Here is a 22,757-nt window from a genome sequence, read left to right as displayed (position 1 = left end):
GTTAAAGTCACCAAAAATTAGAATATTATCTGCTATGACTACAAGATCCGATAGGAATTCAGGGAACTCAGTGAGGAACACTGCATATGGCCCAGGAGGCCTATAAACAGTAGCTATAAAAAGTGAGTGAGTAGGCTGCATAGATTTCATGACTAGAAGCTCAAAAGACGAAAACGTCATTGTTGTTTTTTTTTTTGTAAATTGAAATTTGCTATCGTAAATGTTAGCAACACCTCCGCCTTTGCCGGATGCACGGGGGGTATGGTCACTAATGTAACCTGGGGGTGAGGCCTCATTTAACACAGTAAATTCATCAGGCTTAAGCCATGTTTCAGTCAGGCCAATCACATCAAGATTATTATCAGTGATTAGTTCATTGACTATAACTGCCTTGGAAGTGAGGGATCTAACATTAAGTAACCCAATTTTGAGATGTGAGGTATCACAATCTCTTCCAATAATGGCAGGAATGGAGGAGGTCTTTATACTAGTGAGATTGCTAAAGCGAACACCGCCATTTTTAATTTTGCCCAACCTAGATCGAGGCACAGACACGGTCTCAATGGGGAAAGCTGAGCTGACTACGCTGACTGTGCTAGTGGCAGACTCCACTAAGCTGGCAGGCTGGCTAACAGCCTGCTGCCTGGCCTGCACCCTATTTCATTGTGGAGCTAGAGGAGTTAGAGCCCTGTCTATGTTCGTAGATAAGATGAGAGCACCCCTCCAGCTAGGATGGAGTCCGTCACTCCTCAACAGGCCAGGCTTGGTCCTGTTTGTGGGTGAATCCCAGAAAGAGGGCCAATTATCTACAAATTCTATCTTTTGGGAGGGGCAGAAAACAGTTTTTACTACAGCTCTGTTTCACTGTGGGTGTATTCACTAGGAACAAAATGGGAAACTCAAATTTTTATTCAAAAACATTTTGCTATGGTTTGCTATGGTGTGTACACTCTTGGAAAAAAGGGTTCCAAAAGGGTTTTCAGATGTCCCCATAGGAGAATAATTTTGGGATCCAGGTAAAACCTTTTTTGGTTTCAGTTAGAGCCTTTTTCCACTGTGGAAAGGGTTCTTCATGGAACACAAAAGGGTTTTACCTGGAACCAAAAGGGGATTTACATGGAACCAATAAGGGTTCTTCAAAGGATTCTCCTATGTGGACAGCCGAATAACCCTGTTAGGTTCTAGATAACAACTTTTATTCCAAGAATGTACTAATGAATACAACCCTTTATGCTCACTGAATCCAGTGCTTGACTTGACAGGAATAGGTGCCGGTTCTATTTACATTTAGGTGCAGTTTCTAGAAGTTTCTAGAAACAAACATCTAACGTACTGTATTAATCTCTCCCTCATTCCCTGTGTGACCCTTTCTAATTGTTGAAGAACAATTGTCTTTCATGAGAGTGTGCACTAAACTGGAGCATTCAGTTATCAGGAGCAATTATCAAGTATGTCATTGAATTGAAACTTGAAAACTCACTTAGAATAAGTGCTCTTCACGAGTTTATCAGACAATTGTGTCTCAGTTTAATGCTTCTCCACTTCCTCTATCTAGCCCAACAGGGACCATTTCTGAATTGTGCTACTGGTCTGGACAGATTAAATGTTAGTTGCAGAAAGTTGATGGACTGTTGCAGGAAATTTATACAATGAGTTTAACAGGAATTGGTGCGTTCCAATAATCACACCTTCTTCCTGTTGTGTCCATGGGCTAGAGAGAGTTTCCATGAACAAGTAATTTCCTTTCAAATCCATGAAGAGAAGTGAACAAGTACACACTTTGGAAGAAAGGAGAGATAATTGGGACGCAACCCTGGTGAGATAAAGTTATAACACTGTAGCTGTGAAACCAGTGAGGTTTGAAGTAGTCACAGTTTATGGATGACAAAGAACTGTTGGCAGTCTGCTCAGGCTTCCTATCTGTTTATAATAAAAAATGCTGAGTCATCTCTTCAATACAGACAACTTTAATCAGAGCTTTACAGAGCAACAGGCCAGGATGTGAAAAGACAACCATAAGATCCATTGTAATTATTGACAATGGTCCTTCATGACAAATGAGTAGTAGAACGTTCAGAGGAAAAAAGAGAACGAGATCGGTGAGGGAACGACTGCAAGAGTGTAATAACAAAAACATCACAATATAACAATAGGAAGTATGATGGTGATAGATACATCTCAATATAACAATAAGAAGTAGAGTGGTTTAGAAGTTCCTTTACTTCCATGGACTTCAGACGAGTACAGAACTACAGTGAAACAGCTATAGCGCAGCTACTACCAGTCTTTGGTATCAGGATTCTCTTTGGTAGTCACTACAAGGGTCAAGTCTGGCCAGGAACCTAATAGAGCTTGGCACTTGTGGGTTTGAATTTCCGCTAGGGCAACCCATACAAAAATGGATAAAAGCGTCTGCTAAATGGCATATATTATGTAGTATTTTGTGGAGCTGAGGGAAGCTCACCACCTGCTCAGGGACTATACAGGATAGACATAACCCTTTTGGCTACCCCTGGGTTGTATTCATTAGGCACCAAAAGGGAGAAAATGGACTGAAAAAGGGAGGGACTACCTGAACTTGTACAATAATGTCACAAGCGTCGTTTTGAACAGACCAAGGCGCAGCGTGTATAGTGCTCATCTTCATTTATTTAGAGAGAACACTTAAACAAAAATAACCAAACGACAAAACAGTTCCGTCAGGTACAATAACTAAACGGAAAATAACCACCCAAAAAACCCAAAGGAAAACAGGCTGCCTAAGTATGGCTTCCAATCAGAGACAACGAAAGACACCTGCCTCTGATTGGAAACCATACTCGGCCAAACCTGGAAAACGAAACATAGAAAATGAAAACTAGAACACATTCCCCTAGAAACCAACAAACCCCAAAACACACAAAACAACCCCCCTGCCACGCCCTGACCATTCTACTATGGCAAATGACCCTTTTACCTGGTCAGGACGTGACAAATAAGAAATATTTGTTTTTGATTCTTCGTTGTAAAACATTTTCCAACATCACATACCTTAGTGAATACGAACCTCATACATTTACACAAATGCTGATTTGATTCAAATGCCATGTCCCAGTCCTTCAGATAAAGTTAGTACAGTGACGTCAGGTCAAATTAATATCAAATCCGTTTGTAGACGTAGATGATTTTGTTGCAGTTGGGACAGCTGTGATCCACGTCTTTACATGAGTCTACACAGAACGGGATGGCGCAGCATGGCCAGCACCTAGAGGGTAAACGGTGGAATTAATTGTCTCCGTCCAAAATGGTACCCTATTCCATAATGCACTAATTAAAGGTATGCCTATAGGCTTTAGTTGAGAGGCTAACACTTGTGTGGTTTCCTACCCCAGTCGGTCATATAGCATAGCATTACAGAATGATTTCTCTCACCCAACAATGAAGAGGCCACCACAGATGAGCCAGGTGAGCAGGCCAGGGTTGGTCTCTGTCTTGGTGACCACGTGCTGCTGGCAGTGGGGACACATGGCTGAACCTCCGACCTCCATCAGGCTAGGAGTCATTATTACCTGGGTCACTAAGGAGAGAGAGAGAGACACACAAGTTTAAGAGACATTATTACATGGGTCACTGAGGAGAAAGAGAGAGAGACACAAGGTTAGGAGACATTATTGCATTTGTCACTGAGGAGAAAGAGAGAGAGACAAGGTTAGGAGACATTATTGCATTTGTCACTGAGGAGAGAGAGAGAGAAGGACACACAAGGTTAGGAGACATTATTACATGGGTCACTGAGGAGAGAGAGAGACATTGTTAGGAGGCATTATTACATGGTCACTGAGGAGAGAGAGAGACAATGTTAGAAGACATTATTACATAGGTCACTGAGAAGAGACTTTAAAACCTGTTGGGGATAGGGGGCAGTATTTGCACGGCCGGATAAAAAACGTACCCGATTTAATCTGGTTACTACTCCTGCCCAGTAACTAGAATATGCATATAATTGTTTGATTTGGATAGAAAACACCCTAAAGTTTCTAAAACTGTTTGAATGGTGTCTGTGAGTATAATAGAACTCATATGGCAGTCAAAACCCTGAGACAAATCCTGACAGGAAACTGAAATCTGATGTGTGGATATCACTTCAAACATTTGCCATTGAAACACACAGGGGGTTATGAATCATTTAGCACTTCCTAAGGCTTCCACTAGATGTCCCCAGTCTTTACAAAGTGGTTTGAGTCTCCTACTATCAAAACTGACTGAAAGAGAGGCTGTGGAAAGTGGTCACAGGTGGAGGGCCATTTACCATTATGACGCCGCCGCCCATGGCTACCCTCCCCTTTCGAAACGTTTTGAAAGACAATGCAAACGTCCCCATGGAATATTACTGAAGCTCTGGTTGAAAAAGGCCCGAAAGATTTATGTTATACAACGTTTGACATGTTTGAACGAATTTAAATTTAAAAAAATTGTACATTCGTGACGACAGGTCCTACTCAGCACGGTACATTTTCAATAGCCTTCGGAGCGCGCTAACAATTGGGACATAAATGATTAACTTTTTCGAACAAAACTACATTTGTTATGGACCTGGGATTTCTGGAAGTGCTTTCTGATAAAGATAATCAAAGGTAAGGTTTTATTTACAATAGTATTTTTGATGGTTGATCATTCCAAGATGGCTCCAACATGTACAGCCTAGCCTATTTTGCTGGGTATACCACGTAGTTTATTGCAAAGTGTGATTTCCCAGTAAAGTTATTTTTAAATCTGGCAAAGCAGTGGCATTCAAGACATGTTAATCTATAAGTCTTTGAATGACAATATTACATTTTAACAATGTTTTCGAATAGTAATTTTGTAAATTGTAGCGCTGATTTATCGGAAGCATTTGAGGGAAAAGATTTTCTGAATGTCACGCATGCATGATGCATGTATTGTGTAACATGATGTCCTAAGATTGTCATCTGATGAAGATTGTCAAAGGTTAGTGCTGCATTTAGCTGTGTTTTGGGTATTTGTGATGCATGCTAGTTGCTTTGAAAATGGGTGTGTGATTATTTCTGGCTGGGTTCTCTCCTAACATAATCTAATGTTTTTCTTTTGCTGTAAAGCCTTTTTGAAATCGGACAACGTGGTTCGATTCAGGAGAGGTGTATCTATAAAACGGTGTAAAATAGTCATATGTTTGAGAAATTGAAGTTATAGCATTTATGAGGTTTTGCATTTCGCGCGACGCGATTCCACTGGCTGTTGATTAGGGTGGGACGCAAGTGTCCCACTGGCCCAGACAGGTTTTAATACCGGTTACCAAAATACAGCACATAACACATACAAGTGCCAAAAACACCGTCTAAAACAAAAGTGCAACGCCTGACAAATAATCCACGTAACAAATAACAATCACTCACAAATACAACATGGGGAACAGAGGGTTAAATAATAAACAAGTGATTTGTGAGTGAAGCCAGGTGTGATAAGACAAAGACAGAACAAATGGAAAATGAAAAGTGGATCGGCGGTGGCTAGAAAGCCGGTGACGTCGACCGCCGAACGCCGCCCGAACAAGGAGAGGAGCCGAAGTCGTGACAGAGAGACAATGTTAGGAGACATTATTACATAGGTCACTGAGGAGAGAGACAATGTTAGGAGACATTATTACATGGGTCACTGAGGAGAGAGACAATGTTAGGAGACATTATTACATAGGTCACTGAGGAGAGAGACAATGTTAGGAGACATTATTACATAGGTCACTGAGGAGAGAGACAATGTTAGGAGACATTATTACATAGGTCACTGAGGAGAGAGACAATGTTAGGAGACATTATTACATAGGTCACTGAGGAGAGAGACAATGTTAGGAGACATTATTACATAGGTCACTGAGGAGAGTCAAGATAACCAAGTTCCATTTTTTCCTTATTATTTTTCAGAACATTTCCCAATCTTTTATGTTTTTCTTCTTCTGTCCATCTTTCTTTTCTTGCCTCTTCCCATGTCATTTGTCTATCTCTCACTTTCCGTCCATCCTTCTTTACAACTTTGAAGGTGGCACCGATGTGACACAGATTGTAGCGTAATTGAAGAGTGTAATGTAAAAGGAACTATTTAGTGGATCATGAATACAACTTAATTTCCTTTATCTAGAAAGACAGAAATAAATATGTGAAAGTCAATGCTGACACCTGGTGGTCTGCTGAGTACAACTGCGCTTTATAAACTTTCTACACACATGCGCACGTGCACGTGACGTGCACACACACAAACACAGTTGAATTGCACTTCCTTATGCTAGCCCAAAGAGAATCAGTCAGAGAGGAAAAGCCTCATCCAAAACACGGATGGAAACATTAACTGGTTATCTTATGAATGTATGCACAGATTTTGCTTTCTGAACTTTGCATTCTGTAACTTCATATCCCCTGGTTTCCCAGAGCAGCTCTGACTGAGCCATTATGTAACTTCATATCCCCTGGTTTCCTGGAGTAGCTCTGACTGAGCCATTATGTAACTTCAAAAACCCTGGTTTCCTGGAGTAGCTCTGACTGAGACATTATGTAACTTCATATCCCCTGGTTTCCTGGAGTAGCTCTGACTGAGACATTATGTAACTTCAAATCCCCTGGTTTCCTGGAGTAGCTCTGACTGAGCCATTATGTAACTTCATATCCCCTGGTTTCCTGGAGTAGCTCTGACTGAGACATTATGTAACTTCATATCCCCTGTTTTCTCAGAGCAGCTTTGGACACAGTTCATAGATATTCTGTGAGTTTGTTTTTGGTATTTCCCTTTCCTTTCTCATTCTGGAAAATGCTATGTTCAATTCTTTCCATGAATTCCTGTTCCCGCCCACCTCTCCTGTCCAGGACCTTCCTGTACAAGCAGGCACTGCTCAGACTGCCCACACAGAGAGACTGAATATGTTCACATTTTCATATGAATGCGCTGTGTCGGGCAACCGGACAAAACGATACTGTTTCAGTCTGAACTATGTCCAGCTAGTGTTGTAGGGGGCAGTTTGGGTCAATTCCGGGGCAATAATTCTACTCAGGTCACAAGTTGAGGTCACAAGTTGTGTTGAAACGAGTCATGTCATGCATTTGGGTTACTCTTCGAGTAAGTTCCTTATTTAGCTCGCATTGACCCCAATTAACCTTTGATTATGTGTGTGTGCGTGCGTGTGTGTGTGTGTGTGTGTGTAGTCCCCACAAGTATAGTAAACAAATCAAAATGTGACCAACTGGGGATATTTTGTTAGTTCCAACAAGGTCAAATGCTATTTCTAGGGGGTTTAGGGTTAATGTTAGAATTAGTGTTAGGGTAAGAATTAGGTTTAGGGTCAGGAGCTAGGGTTAGTTTTAGGGTCAGGGTTAAGAGCTAGGGTTACGTTTAGGGTTAAGGTTAGGTTTTGGGGTTAAGGTTAGGGTAAGGGTAGGGGTTAGAGTTAGAGTTAGGGTTAGGGTTAGAGTTAGGGTTAGGGTTAAGGTTAGGGAAAATAGGATTTTTAATGGGACTGAATTTTGTGTACCCACAAGGTTAGCTGTACAACACTGTGTGTGTGTGTGTGTGGTGGAAGTGGAAGTATCAACTCACCGACTGGCACCGGTCCACCTGGTCCAGAGGTGTACTGTGGTGGAGGTGGGTACACACCTGCTTGGGGACCTTGAATAGGAGAGTAAGATCCCAATCACAATGTGGTCACAATGCAATTAACATGTTGTTATTATACCACCACGTACTGTGGAATAAGATTGTATCTAGTGGTGGAAATGGACTTGATTAAAGGGAGTTTTACATTAAAGGGAGTTTTACAGTTTTACATAATGGTTTGCCTTTATTTAGATATTGTTTTCTTACCTCGAAAGCAGTATTTTGTTGAAGGTTACTTGCTCAGACTCCTTTCAAGGTAAGGAAAAAAATTGTCTAAATATGTAACATTGCTGAACTATCATTTTAACTGGGTTAACCCACAAAGGGGGGTCTTTGGGCAAACTGATTCATGTAGTTGCACCATATCATCAACAAAATTCACTCCCAGCGAAATTCATTTCCAGTTCCAATGGGTTCCACCCCATTACCAGTTCCAATGGGTTCCACCCCATTACCAGTTCCAATGGGTTCCACCCCATTTCCAGTTCCAATGGGTTCCACCCCATTTCCACCATTGACTGTATGATTGTTCTTCGCTTGATATGAGCTTGTTTACATATGTCTAGATAAGAGCATGTACTGTGATAAATTACTAGAATGTGCATAGTTACATATAATGGTCAAGGTTTATTGTGTGCGTAGGTGTTTGAGTGTTTTTCCGCACAAATCTTGCGCCACACATTATTATTATTGAGGGGAGTGTTTCCAAAGTGGTGTTGCAAAATAGTACTTGAAGGAGGTAAGTGTTTTCTGTGCTGTAATCCAAAACACAATCAATATAATTCAAAGGAGGGGAAAGAACACTGAAGATGTTACGCCCGTCATTTGAGTGAGGAGACCAAGGTGCAGCGTGGTAAGTGTACATCTTTCTTTATTAGATGAACACCAACAAAACACAACACCGAACGTAACGTTCTGCAGGGCTAGACAGCACAATGCAAAAACAAGATCCCACAATCTCAGGTGGGAAAAAGGGCTGCCTAAGTATGATCCCCAATCAGAGACAACGATAAACAGCTGCCTCTGATTGGGAACCATACTAGGCCAACAAAGAAATATAAACATAGATTTGCCCACCCAAGTCACACCCTGACCTAACCAAATAGAGAATAAAACAAACTCTAAGGTCAGGGTGTGACAGAAGATTACTTTTTAAACAGTATGTTCATACTTTATATGTGCTTGAATGGTTTGGGAGAACTGAAGGAATAGGATACTTTCCAATGTCTCCATTCTCCACCAGTGTAGCCAAAGAGCAGGAGAGACAAACATACAGAAAACCGCCAATCAAGCTATTTGTTGTTGTTGTGTGTTCTTACTTGGCTTGGGCTGATTGTATCATATCTACAGTAGTTGCCACAAGGGGCAGAGAACTTTCAATTAATCTCCATAGACCCAAATGTGTCTTTTAATAGGGTTTGTTGTGTGTCCTGTCATCTCTAAGATGTAGTTGATTAGGCAGAAAAATAAAAAAATATGGAAACAAACATTCTAAGCTAGAGGTATTTTTTGTTGCAAAAACTCATTTGCGAAAATGCTTGGTTCTCACATGCACAATATGCAGTAATTCCAGCCTTCTGAAGTACAATATGAACCAGTAGACACTCACCTCCCTGGTAGGGACCAGGCTGGAACCCTGGTTGTGGAGGACCAGGGGAGGCAGGGTATCCCCCTGGGGGCTGGGGGTACAAGCCTGGCTGGGGGCCCTGGCCCGTGGCTATCCCCCCAAAGTTCACGGGAGGTCCTGGGTAAGGGGCGGAAGTACCATCCCCGGGATAACCTTTCTCCATCTCGACTGATCTCTACCTGCAATGAGGGAAACTGTTGTGTTGTGTTTATTTATTTGTATCCCCATTAGCTTTTGCAGAAGCATCAGCTACTCTTCCTGGGGTCCACAATAAAACAAAGACATGAATAGTAAAAAAACACTGACACCCTACAGAAAGACTTTATGGTATGTTGCCTGTAAAAAAAAAAATCTCATTGGGCCTCCTGAGTGGCGCAATGGTCTAAGGCACTGCATCGCAGTGCTAGCTGTGCCACTAGAGATTCTGGGTTTGAGTCCAGGCTCTGTCGCAGCTGGCCTCGACCGGGAGACCCATGAGGTGGCACACAATTGGCCCAGCATTGTCCGGGTTAGGGGAGGGTTTGGCTGGCAGGGATGTCCTTGTCCCATTGCGCACTATCGACTCCGGTGGCAGGCCGGGCGCAGTGCACACTGACATGGTTGCCAGGTGTACGGTGTTTCTTCCAACACATTGGTGCGTCTGGCTTCCAGATTAAGTGGGCATTGTGTCAAGAAGTAGTGCGGTTTGGTTGGGTTGTGTTTCGGAGGACGCACGGCTCTTGACCTTCGCCTCTCCCGAGTCTGTACGAGAGTTGCAGCAATGAGACAAGACTGTAACTACCAATTGGATACCACAAAATCAGGGAGAAAGGGGTAAAAAGAAAATCAAAATACATCTGGCAATGTTTTTTAGAAGTCCTATGAAACATTATAAGACTAAAAGGAATTTTCGAAGAACAAAATTGCATATTTTGAGCCTATAGGCTACATTATTAAATCAATAGTTATTTTGTTTGTTGTCAACAAATATATATGTTATGGTAGGCTAACTATATAATGGACTATAACGGAATAAAATACAAATAGTATTTTTCCCACACAGCTTGCATCACGGGAAAGTGTGGAAACGCTGTCATATATCCACGTTTCATCTCTTTTTCAACCTCTGCAGGTTTTTGGAGTTGTCTATACGTGATCGAGCAAAATAATGCACTTGATTTAGGCTACATTACTGCATGCTAAATGGTTCTGATCAGTGATAATCAAATAAAATTTAATAAAATTGTATTAGTCACATGCGCCGAATACAACAGACCTTACAGTGGAATGCTTACTTACGAGCCCCTAACCAACAATGCAGTTTAAAAAAAATACGGATAAGAATAAGAAATAAAAGTAACAAGTAATTAGAGAGCAGATAGATGAGAAAACGAATTGATGAGCTATACCACCTCCACTTATTTGCCCAGCCAGAGAATTAACCAAATATACACACAGAGATTCAGTGAAACAAAATCACATTGATTAAGACAAGTCACAGGTTTTTGTCAGTAGTAGGCTTAGGCTACTAAGTGACTGAAGAGCAAAATAATCTATTTGTTAAGCTACATTAGCACGTTGGCAAAATGTTCTGATCAAGGGCAATAAATGAGCCAACTTGACAAGATGATCATGAGCAGCACTCACCTCAACGTAGCTAACATTTCCTAACTGTAGCCTATAATCAATTTCCAAACGGAGACTAAGTGAAAAGAAAACAATCAGACATTAATTGAATTATTAAGACCAGTCCCCACTCTTGTCTCAAAGCAGCCCGAAACAGCACTGAAGTTGTTGACCACACGCAGTAGGCTATTGCTTCAATAAAATGGATTATAACAATTGGATGACTTTGGGAGTTTCAGTAAGCAACAATTTGATGCTTTCAATTGCATTAGCCTACTTTTATTCAAATCATTTTGTCATTCAGTGATATTTATTCCCACAGTAATTCTTTCTGGATCCATCCAGTTGTGGTTGTTAAGAAACAGTGCATATGGTGGGCTATGCGAAGATGGGTGAAGTGACATGCCTCACAAAGTTCAGAAAGGACCATAGTAGTAATGACCGCTGAAATCTGAAGAAATCAAGGTAAGCACCATGTGGGATGCTGGGCTGAAGGGAGTTTTTATTAAGCAAATATTCAAAGTAATTCAGTACAGAAATGTGGTAATTAACTGCAATGATCATAATCCATTGTGGCATTTGTTTTTTAGCTCAAAGACAGATCAGAGAGGAAGAGACGAAGCAAGAGGTTTCACTCTCGCCAAAATCTGTCAAAAATAAGCCAAGTGCGTTTCTATGGGCTTATATTGGACCTAAACTTTTCACCTGCCTTACTGCCTTTGGGAAAAATACTCTCATTGTTAGGGCATCGTCATTGTATACAGATCTCTGGACGGATACATTTTTAAGCCTGCTAAGTTAGGTTCGATGCACACAAACCACATCAATGAGGAATGTACACAACACAACGACAGGGACAGAGATAGTTTGTGAAAAAAAGTATACCTTACCTACTTTGACAAACGAGTAAAATGATTGAAGTCAGACAGCTCTGCAGCATATATTGCCTTCTGAAACTATTCAGACCCCTTGACTTTTTCAACATTTTGTTACTTTACAGTCTTATTCCTCAGCAATCTACGCACAACAACCCATAATGACAAAGCGAAAACAGTTTTTTTTATGTTTGCACATTTATTAAAAATAAAAAACTGAAATAACTTATTTACATAGGTATTCAGACCCTTTGCTATGAGACTCGAAATTGAGCTCAGGTGCATCCTGTTTCCATTGATCATTCTTGAGATGTTTCTACAACTTGATTAGAGTCCACCTGTGGTAAATTCAATTGATTGGAAATGATTTGGAAAGGCACACACCTGTCTATATAAGGTCCCACAGTTGATATTGCATGTCAGAGCAAAAACCAAGCCATGAATTCGAAGGAATTCATGGCTTGTCGAGGCACAGATCTGCGGAAGGGTACCAAAAATGTTCTGCAGCCTTGAAGGTCCCCAAGAACACAGTGGCCCCATCATTCTTAAATGGAAGAAGTTTGGAACCACCAAGACTCCTCCTAGAACTGGCAACCCGGCCAAACTGAGCAATCGAGGGAGAAGGGCCTTGGTCAGGGAGGTGACAAAGAACCCCATGGTCACTCTGACAGAGCTCCAGAGTTCCTCTGTGGAGATGGGAGAAACATCCAGAAGGACAATCATCTCTGCAGCACTGCAGCACACCTTTATCGTATAGTTGCCAGACGTAAGCCCCTCCTCAGCAAAAGGATCATGACAGCCCACTTTGGGTTTGCCAAAAAGCACCTAAAGGCTATCAGACCATGAGAAACAAGATTCTCTGTTCTGATGAAACCAAGATTGAACTCTTTGGCCTGAATGCCAAGCATCACGTCTGGAGGAAACCTGGCACCATCCGTACGGTGAAGGATAAGCATTATATTATTATGTTGTATTATGTTATATTAAGCACCTGGTCAGAGTTTCTATACCTACCCTACTTATTTCCATCTCCTTTTTCTTCCTACCACGCCTCCCGCTGGTTGCCATGACAACTTCTCACAAAAAGCATGCGTTTGTTTACCTATAGCTACTCCTACACACTCTTATTCTATAATTTTTATTAAAAGAAAAAGTGAATGTGAAACAATGGGGTCAATTGCTGTAGAATACTAAGGAGGAAGTGGAAAACTATTATGTTTTTCCTCATCTCTCAACAGTGTGTGACTATCCTATGACCATCTGTCTTTGAAGCCCAGGCTTTAGTTCAGTGGACTAACACAGTCTTAGGGAGTTGTTGAGTGGTGTTAAAAGTCAATGATTTCACAATAACTTATCTTGTACTTTTCTAGACTGGGGTTCTTGAATTGTGGAACTGAAATGTGAGCTGGATCCCTATTATCTGGTCTAACCAATGAAACACTTCAGACAATAACACATTGTGGTTGTTAAGGGGATCCCAGAAGAGACTTAACCTCAACTCAAGCATGGAGAGAAACAGTAGCGACCATTGTTCCTCATCTAAAAAATGGCACCGGAAGAAATGCCAGCAGTTTTACAGGCACCTAATCAATTGTGCTATTAGGTGGGGGTTTTTTGCGTTATTTGTAACTTATTTTGTATATAATGTTCTGCCACCGTATCTTAATGCAAAAAATAGCTTCTGGATATCAGGACAGCGATCACTCACCTCGGATTAGACAAATATTTTTTTCTTCAACAAGCAGGACGCAGAGGACATACTTCGAACACCCGACACGGTCAACATCCCCGTTATTGGCAAGAGAAAGAGATGCAGGTACAGAGGACACAGAGCAGGGTGCCTTGTAAGGATCCGCAGAAGTGGGCAAGCTTCCGTTACCGTCAATATTACTTGCCAACGTACAATCATTGGACGATAAATTAGATGAGGTACGATCATGAATATCCTACCAACGGGACATCAAAAACGGTATCATCTTATGATTCATGGAATCGTGGCTGAATGATGACATGGATATTCAGCTAGCGGGATATACGTTGCACCGGCTAGATAGAATAGCACACTCCGGTAAAACAATATTTGCCAAGAGAGTTTTCATCTATACTTTTCGTGGCTGTTTATTTACCACCACAGACAGATGCCGGCACTAAGACCGCACTCAGTTAACTGTATAAGGAAATAAGCAAACAGGAAACCACTCACCCAGAGGCAGCGCTCCTGGTGGCCGTGGACTTTAATGCAGGCAAACTTAAATCAGTTTTACCTAATTTCTATCAACATGTTAAATGCACAACCAGAGGGAAAATAACTCTATGTAACTCACATGTACTCCACACACAGAGACGAGTACAAAGCTCTCCCTCGCCCTCCATTTGGTAAATCTGACCACAATTCTATCCTCCCGATTCCTGCTTACAAGCAAAAATCAAGCAGGAAGCACCAGTGACTTGGTCTATAAAAAGTGGTCAGATGAAGCAGATGCTAAACTATAGGACTATTTTGCTATCACAGACTGGAACATGTTCCGGAATTCATCCAATGGCATTGAGGAGTACACCACATCAGTCACTGGGTTTATCAATAAGTGCATCAAGGACGTCATCCCCACAGTGACCGTACGTACATACCCCAACCAGAATCCATGGATTACAGGCAACATTCGCACTGAGCTAAACGGTAGAGCTGCCGCTTTCAAGGCGCGGGACTCTAACAAGAAGCGTATAAGAAATCCTGCCATGCCCTCAGACGAACCATCAAACAGGCAAAGTGCCAATACAGGGCTAATATTGAATCATACTACACCAGCTCCGATGCTCGTCTAATGTTGCAGGGCTTGCAAACTATTACAGACTACAAAGGGAAGCACAGCTGCGAGCTGCGCAGTGACATGAGCCTACCAGATGAGCTAAATCACTTCTATGCTCGCTTCGAGGCAAGCAACACTGAGGCATGCATGAGAGCATCAGCTGTTCCGGACGACTGTGTGATCACGCTCTCCGTAGCTGTCGTGAGTAAGACCTTTAAGCAGGTCAACATTCACAAGGCCGCGGAGCCAAACTGATTACTAGGACGTGTACTCCGAGCATGTGCTGACCAACTGGCAGGTGTCTTCACTGACATTTTCAATATGTCCCTGATTGAGTCTGTAATACCAACATGTTTCAAGGAGACCACCATGGTCCCTGTGCCCAAGGACGCTAAGGCAACTTGCCTAAATGACTACAGACCCGTAGCATTCATGTCCGTAGCCATGAAGTGCATTGAAAGGCTGGTAATTCCTCACATCAACACCATAATCACAGAAACCATAGACCCACTCCAATTTGCATACCACCCAACAGATCCACAGATGATGCAATCTCTGTTGCACTTCACCATGCCCTTTCTCATCTGGACAAAAGGAACACCTACGTGAGAATGCTATTCATCGACTACAGCTCAGTGTTCAACACCATAGTACCCTCAAAGCTTATTACTAAGCTAAGGATCCTGGGACTAAACACCTCCCTCTGCAACTGGATCCTGAACTTCCTGACGGGCCGCCCCCAGGTGGTGAGGGTCAACACTGGAGCCCCTCAGGGGTGCGTGCTCAGTCCCCCCCTGTACTCCCTGTTCACCCATGACTGTGTGGCCAGGCACGACTCCAACACCATCAATAAGTTTGCAGACGACACAACAGTGATAGGCCTGATCACCGACAACGATGAGACAGCCTATAGGGAGGAGGTCAGAGACCTGGCCAGGTGGTGCCAGAATAACAACCTATCCCTCAACGTAACCAAGACTAAGGAGATGATTGTGGACTACAGGAAAAGGAGGACCGAGCATGCCCCCATTCTCATCGACGGGGCTGTAGTGGAGCAGGTTGAGAGCTTCATGTTCCTTAGTGTCCACATCACCAACAAATTAGAATGGTCCAAACACACCAAGACAGCTGTGAAGAGGGCACGACAAACCATATTCCCCCTCAGGAAACTCAAAAGATTTGGCATGGGTCCTCAGATCCTCAAAAGGTTCTACAGCTGCAACATCGAGAGCATCCTGACTGGTTGCATCACTGCCTGGTACGGCAACTAGTGCGTAAGGCCCAGTACATCACTAGGGCTAAGCTGCCTGCCATCCAGGACCTTTACACCAGGCGGTGTCAGAGGAAGGCCCTAAAAATTGTCAAAGACCCCAGCCACCCCAGTCATACACTGTTCTCTCTACTACCGCATGGCAAGCGGTACCGGAGCGCCAGTCTAGGACCAAAAGGCTTCTCAACAATTTTTACCCCCAAGCCATTAGACTCCTGAACAGGTAATCAATCAAATGACTACCCGGACTATTTGCATTGTGTTCCCCCCAACCCCTCTTTTATGCTGCTGCTACTCTCTTTTTTATCATATATGCATAGTCACTTAAACTATACATTCATGTATATACTACCTTAATTAGCCCGACTAACCGGTGCCCCCGCACATTGGCTACCCTGAAGGTCGGGTTCGCCCAGGGAGCCATACAAGCTAGAACCGCCACTGCTCATTAGTCTGTACTACTCTGTACTACTATAAGGCCATTACTAACCCACCTGTTTAAACAAATCAACTTAATATCAAGCATTTTTACTGGCTGAATCAGGTGGTGTTAGTGATGGGCAAGAACAAATATGTGCACCTCTGTTGGTCCCCAGAACCAGGATAAAAGAAACCCTGCTATATGTTAATACTCCCACGTCTCGTTCATCACTCGGCAATAAGTAAGCTTGGAAATTTAGGCTAGCTATATGTTATCTGGCTGCTGTATAAACCCATTAAGAAGGAGTAATGTTGTAAACGTTACCTTGAGACAGTGGACTCCCCCTGTTTCCCTCCCTATGTCCCTCTATCTCTCCTCTTATTGATTTGATAAAGCCTCTGGATAGCCCACTAAAGCTTTCACATTATCTAAATGGTGTACTTGGACATGGATGAAGTAGTGCATCTGTTCTTGTAGTGAATAATACATCTGCATTCTGAAGTAGTGTATCTGTATTGTACAGTAAAGCTGTTAGTATGGTTGTTTTTCTATAGTATGAAATTGCGTACTGTAACTGTATATTCAAGCTATATTAAGTTGTGAGTCTGTACAGTAAACATACAGTGTGTATGAGGTTGTGTGTCAGTGTTTAAACTCTACCAGTGGAGGCTGCTGACGGGAGGACGGCTCATAATAATGTCTGCAACGGAGTGAATAGAATGGAATCCAACACATGGAAACCTTGTGTTTGATGTTTTTTTTTATACCATTAAACTCATTCCGCTCCATCCATTACCACAAGACATCCTCCCCAATTAAGGTGCCACCAACCTCCTGTGAACTCTACCCTGTGTTGGCGCCTACTCAGAGTAAATACGGCCAGTCAATTTCCTCCAGCTCTGTGCTATCTCATCATGTTTTCATGAACTCACATCAACAATTTAAGTACACAAGTAGTGCCACACCCTAATAAGGATTTCCTCACGACTAACTGTAGATGACAGACACTCCCTTTCAACACAGTCATTTTAACAGCTTCTGCTCTCTTCTCATAAAAATACTATTTAACAGAGGACAGACCAACATAAATCTCTCCTATAACACAAATACTGCTGTAGAAATCAGGATATAATACAGATGTTGGATCTTAATTTGAGCCAGTTTGCTACAGCAGGAAAAATATCCTGCAGCAACAGGAAATGTGAACTATTATGTGGATTATAATTAATGGACGTTTTGTAGGGGTTGATACTTTTCAAAGTGGAAATTACAAACGTTTAAGTTCTCCAGCAAGAGGGTGATCAAATTAAGATCCTACATGTGTACGGTCCATACCAGATGAATTAGTAGATAAACATTTACAAGTGACTGTATCCCAGGCTTTAGGCTAGTTCTTAACCCCAAACCTCTACTACAGTATGAAAGGCCATTCCGGTCTTGTGTGTCAAAATGAACATGTCAAATAACACTATTTTTTAAATCAAATAAGACAATTTCACGCGTCAAATAACCAAGACGACAGTGACCTGAACGGTGTCGCATGCTGCAGAGCATAATACCCCCCCCCCCCCCCCCCCCCCAGTCCATTTTCTCCTAAGGGGAGAATCTCTAATCCCTGGCCCAAATACCTGAAGGATTCCTGGTGTGAACGACTGGACTGAGGGCGTGGAACTATCCGGTCCTGGGAGAAAAGAAAGACTGAGGTACCTTTGGCTTGAGAGCGAAGAATAAGTGGTGGGAGGAGAGTATGAGAGGGAGGAGGAAAAGCAAGCTTTCCCAAGACCTCCTACAGTTTCTGATATTACAGGAAATTGTTTAACTGTTGAAACTCTTACCTTACGTTAGCATTGGGATCTTCTGTGTTTTGTGATGCTGTTCAAGCGGTTGCAATCAAAGGAAAGTGTTGAAATACCACTGGAGGCTGAAGGAATGAAAGAGTTCCATTAGAACTAGCAAACAAAAGAACCTGCTCCAATAAAGTTTCAGTGAAAGAGAAAGAGAGGGAGAGAGAGGGAAAGAGAGGGAGAGGGAGGGCACGATGGGAGGGAGAGAGAGAGATTGAGAGAGAGAAATGGAAACAGGAGAGTGAGAGAGAGAGAGAAAGACATTCATAAAAATTTATTGTATTTCGAAGCAGTTTGGGCTGAATGTTCCGTCATTAGCTTTCAGGAGAATCCCCGCCCATCACAAACTCATGATGCCTGACCTCAACCATTCAGTGGTCACACACAAACGCATGCATTGTTTAGGGTGCTATTTACAAAGGGTGCAGTGGGCTCACAGCTTAATCCTACAGTTAACACTGGGCATGAAATATCATGGACTATAGTCTATATGACATAATAGTAAGAATGGATGGAAATATCAACAATTTAAAGGATTGTCATCCTTACATAAAGGGTGGATGATAAAATTATAATACAGTTCATTATTCATTAATAGTTTTTATGAAATAGTTATAAAAATGCACCACCTATTTTAGTCAATAGGGAAAAAAATCTTACCGTAAGGAGTGGAAATATCAAGAAAACAGCCGATCAATAGCCAATTAATTTACTGTGAGAGGTCTGAGAAATATTGGACATATTTTAGAAACAAATGAGTATTTCCACAACCTGTTGTAACTTTGAAGTTCCTGGATGGTGAGTATTTTTTTTTTCTCTCTCTCTCTCTCTCTCTCTCTCTCTCTCTCTCTCTCTCTCTCTCTCTCTCTCTCTCTCTCTCTCTCTCTCTCTCTCTCTCGCTCTCTCTCTCGCTCTCTCTCATAGCCTAGCTGTGGACAGGAGAGATATGCTTTTGGCATGAGCTCATCTGCCATCGCCGGAGAGTGATCTGAGCATCTGAGTCAGTGAAACTGGAAAGCTTTTTTAGGACTATAATTCCCTCCTCATATGTGTGTCTTCACAGACCGAGGCCTGAGCTATTGATTGATTCAAGACAAGGTTGTTTTTATTGAACTTAGATTCTCAGTTTGTCAGTGTCAAAGTAGCCTGTCATTTCCATCATTTGTGCTGTAAAAAAGATTTTGCCAGCCTCCAGTCATATAAAAGGACGTATAATTGCATGAAATGCATTTATAAAAAGGCCCATTTTTTCCCGGACCCTATGCTAATAAAAATGTTCCCCATGTGTGCAACTTCTGTAAGCGCCTCTACTGTACAGCTCTATGCCACTATGCAAATGCACTGATATGCATGCAATGCTTTATTATAAAGGAGATTTTTTTATGCGTTCTGGTACAGACGAAGCACTGAACACAGGTAGTCTAGACTCTAGCTAACCACCATATACTAAAATATCCACACAAGCCTCTAGCCAGCCAGCCATATATCATGGCTATATGATGAAGTTATTATTTAAGAGCACTGAAGATGAATCACAATCAGTAAAAAAACTATTGAGCTAGCTAACTAGCAGATTTACATCAATCATCAACATCAATGACCAGCTGATAGCCCACCCTCTTTTCCTCATGTCAATCATGTCTTTAGGAGTCACTGTAACTAGCTTGCTTAAAATGTGTTATGAGTGAGTGTGTTGTTGCAGAAATAAATAGGCATATGCTAAAACATTTAAAACTCTATATAAAAATGAGTGCCAAGCACTGGGATTAAACCCAAGATCCTCCGAGCCGTAGCTCTGTAGCGAGGCCCACTAGCTGGTAATAGGTGCTTGCGTTGCCCCTAGTGGACGATGGGAAATTGCTACGGAAATAAAATAAACCAGGAAGCCATATTTTGACCATTTCAAATATGCAGAATTATTATGTCATCCACTAGAGTCTGGCCTGCTCTACTTCACACTACCTGCTCAACCTAGAGCTGAACATGGAAACCTAGAGCTGTCAAAACATGGAAAACATTACAGGCTGATAGATTAGACCTACATCAAGTAGATGTTTCCATACTAGTTGAGAAGTGGAGTTGTTTATCCATACAAAGTAGGTAACATTTCTCAGTAGCCTTCCCAGACACACTTTTCCTTTGAGATAGATAGGCTTTCCCCAGATTGTTTGAAGTAGTCGTGACAGTATCATACTATATGCAGCAGAGGGCAGCATTCATCTGAGACAGAAATTGGCGATTCAACTCCAAGTCATGATTGGGAGTTTTTTGTAGTGATGTGTTGAGAATGGCCAGTCACAGGACTGCCAAAACAGCCTGAGACAATCAGATGCGGGCAGGGTCAGTAAAGGTCAGTAACATTGTCATTTCTCATTCAAATAAATCATCACTAGGAGTCAGAGTGTTGAGAAATGACCTATAATACTTACAATTGAATATTACTTTAATCTGGCGGGAAGTGAACTGGCAACCGGAGGGATGCTGGTATCAAATCCTATATGCCATTTCCAGCCATTGTGCCCTTGAGCAAGGCATCCCCCCACACCTCTCCAACACCTGTAAGTGCATGTGTATGTATGGGTGTCTTTCGGATGTTGGGTTAAAAGAAGAACTCAAATTTCTATTGGACCTTGAGTGCAATTGAACAATAAAGTGATCTTAATAAAGTATCATTACAATACCATAATAAGTCAACATTGCATTACGGTAACATGGATCTCTCACATGACAGTGGACTGGATAGTGTTGTTGTGCAACCATTTATATGGTTAATAATACAATATGGTATAACAGGGTCCATGATTATCCTCTAACTACATGGACAGGGTCTCATTACAGCAGTGGGACAATGGATGGTGGACTGGAGGCAACCTGTATCATCATATCATTATATTTAAAACCGTTACCAGAAGATGTACTGGGAGCTGATTTAATGGATGGGTATTGCTGTAGACAGAACAAGAGGTGATTGTGTAGTGGTTGATGGGGCTAGGTGTTATTACATGTGATTATATGTATTAGAGGTTAGATTGGTAAGGGTCAGAGGTTGGATGACCTTGGTCACAATCAGAGCCACTAGTATTGATCTGATTTGAGATCAGAGGATCAAAACACACTGTTTTTCTAGATACAATATTGATTATGATGACATGTTGTTGTTGGTCATGGTGGTGTGTGTGTGTGTGTGTGTGTGTGTGTGTGTGTGTGTGTGTGTGTGTGTGTGTGTGTGTGTGTGTGTGTGTGTGTGTGAGTGTGTGTTCATGCACATCTCCATTGTTTCTCAGGAGTTGGGTTGTAACTATGCAAAAATACACATTTCTGTTCTCTGCACGACAGTGGCGGTCGGTGCCATTTAAGATGATCCTGGTCTTATTTCTATTACAGCATATTGGATAACTGTCATTCATATTCCATTCACCCGGCTAAACGTAACATCGATAGGTTAAGGCTACTACATGATACTCAAATTTTCCCTATACCCATCATGAGGTTGCTACATCCTAGCCTATGAATGAAAGTTTACAACGTAGGTGCACAGGTCGAGAGAACAATTTTTGTAATCACGGTAACAGACAGTGACACATTCAATTCAGCCTTGCACACTCTTGCCTGCCTCTAGCTGATCTAGGGTGTAATCATCAGTTGCAAACGAGAATTTCTATTGGACAAATTCAAAAACAATGCACACACACACACACACACACGCACACACACACACACACACACACACACACACACACACACACACACACACACACACACACACACACACATACACACACACACACACACACACACACACACACACACACACACACACACACACACACACACACAAACACAACCGAAGGGGTTAGAAGCACAGGGTCAGCCACGATTTATTATAAAATGCATGCATTGTGTAACCACACTGAAATGAACACATGCATGTGTACAGTTAGGCTTTGAAATCAGACACACACACAACAACAACAACAACGGCATTGTTCACAGTAGTTCTGTAAGGGATTTTGATTTGATTTGATTCAATGGGGGAAAACATGCACTGAGTACATCCCAGGGGAAAACACGTTAAAGTGAAATTAACTTTTTTCTAATATTATACATGTGGTTCAGCTTCAGATGTTCCACCCTGAGCTGTACAGGCAACAGACCCACTGCTTGGAATTCATTTCCTCCAACATGTGTTCTGGGGGGTACATTAAGCAGATACCTAATGATGTTGTTTGTGCCTAAGTGGTATTTGACCTGTGTTTATTGAAGCTAACAGACAAACAGTTGACATGGAAGAGAACCCTGTCACTGTTCCACATGGAGGCCTGAATTACTCAACCAACATGAGAGAGAGAGAGAGAGAGAGAGAGAGAGAGAGAGAGAGAGAGAAAGAGAGAGAGAGTGGGGGAGAGGGGAGGGGGGAGGGGGGAAAAGAGAGAGAGCGAGAGAGAGAGAGACAAAGAGAGAGAGAGAGAGACAAAGAGAGAGAGAGAAAGAGAGAGACAAAGAGAGAGAGAGAGTGGGGGAGAGGAGAGGGGGAAAGGAAAAGAGAGAGAGATAGAGAGACAAAGAGAGAGAAAGAAAGAGGGAGGGGAGAGAAAAAAGAGCAAGAGTCCATTCTATCTTAACTCAAACCCACCTAACACCAACTTTTCACATTGTTCAACACCACAGTGAAA

At 42.1% G+C, this 22,757-nt stretch overlaps 1 protein-coding gene across 3 annotated transcripts; it reads right to left on the bottom strand.

Moving 5' to 3' along the window:
• Window positions 1–1,951: 1,951 nt before the first annotated feature.
• Window positions 1,952–18,223, bottom strand: LOC106606540 (lipopolysaccharide-induced tumor necrosis factor-alpha factor homolog). 3 transcript variants are annotated; one of them, XM_014202815.3, is made up of 5 exons: window positions 18,076–18,223; window positions 9,245–9,441; window positions 7,579–7,647; window positions 3,412–3,556; window positions 1,952–3,244 (listed from the first exon to the last, which is right to left on the bottom strand). In XM_014202815.3, the coding sequence occupies exons 2-5, from the start codon at window positions 9,423–9,425 to the stop codon at window positions 3,139–3,141; spliced, it is 501 nt and encodes a 166-aa protein (XP_014058290.1). In that variant the 5' UTR covers window positions 9,426–9,441; window positions 18,076–18,223; the 3' UTR covers window positions 1,952–3,138. The 3 variants fall into 3 exon arrangements, with proteins under 3 accessions (XP_014058290.1, XP_014058287.1, XP_082828958.1); XM_014202812.3 differs by lacking the exon at window positions 18,076–18,223 and adding an exon at window positions 17,869–17,981; XM_082972832.1 differs by lacking the exon at window positions 18,076–18,223 and adding an exon at window positions 17,869–17,931 and having other exon boundaries at window positions 9,245–9,456.
• Window positions 18,224–22,757: the final 4,534 nt, after the last annotated feature.

The sequence above is a fragment of the Salmo salar genome, chromosome 03 (genome assembly GCF_965601325.2).
Source record: "Salmo salar chromosome 03, fSalSal1, whole genome shotgun sequence".
NCBI classification, from domain to species: Eukaryota; Metazoa; Chordata; class Actinopteri; order Salmoniformes; family Salmonidae; genus Salmo; species Salmo salar.
The sequence above is the reverse complement of the archived record's forward strand: the minus strand, read 5'-3'. Positions and strand labels throughout refer to the sequence as shown.

What these genes read in the sequence shown, in the direction of transcription:
- LOC106606540 (XM_014202815.3), bottom strand. Translation starts at nt 9,425, where the DNA reads ATGGAGAAAGGTTATCCCGGGGATGGTACTTCCGCCCCTTACCCAGGA. An exon ending in GCCTGGTCCCTACCAGGGAG is followed by an intron (nt 7,648 to 9,244) that starts GTGAGTGTCTAC and finishes CTCCTATTCAAG; the next exon opens with GTCCCCAAGCAGGTGTGTAC. An exon ending in GGTGGCCTCTTCATTGTTGG is followed by an intron (nt 3,245 to 3,411) that starts GTGAGAGAAATC and finishes TTTACCCTCTAG; the next exon opens with GTGCTGGCCATGCTGCGCCA.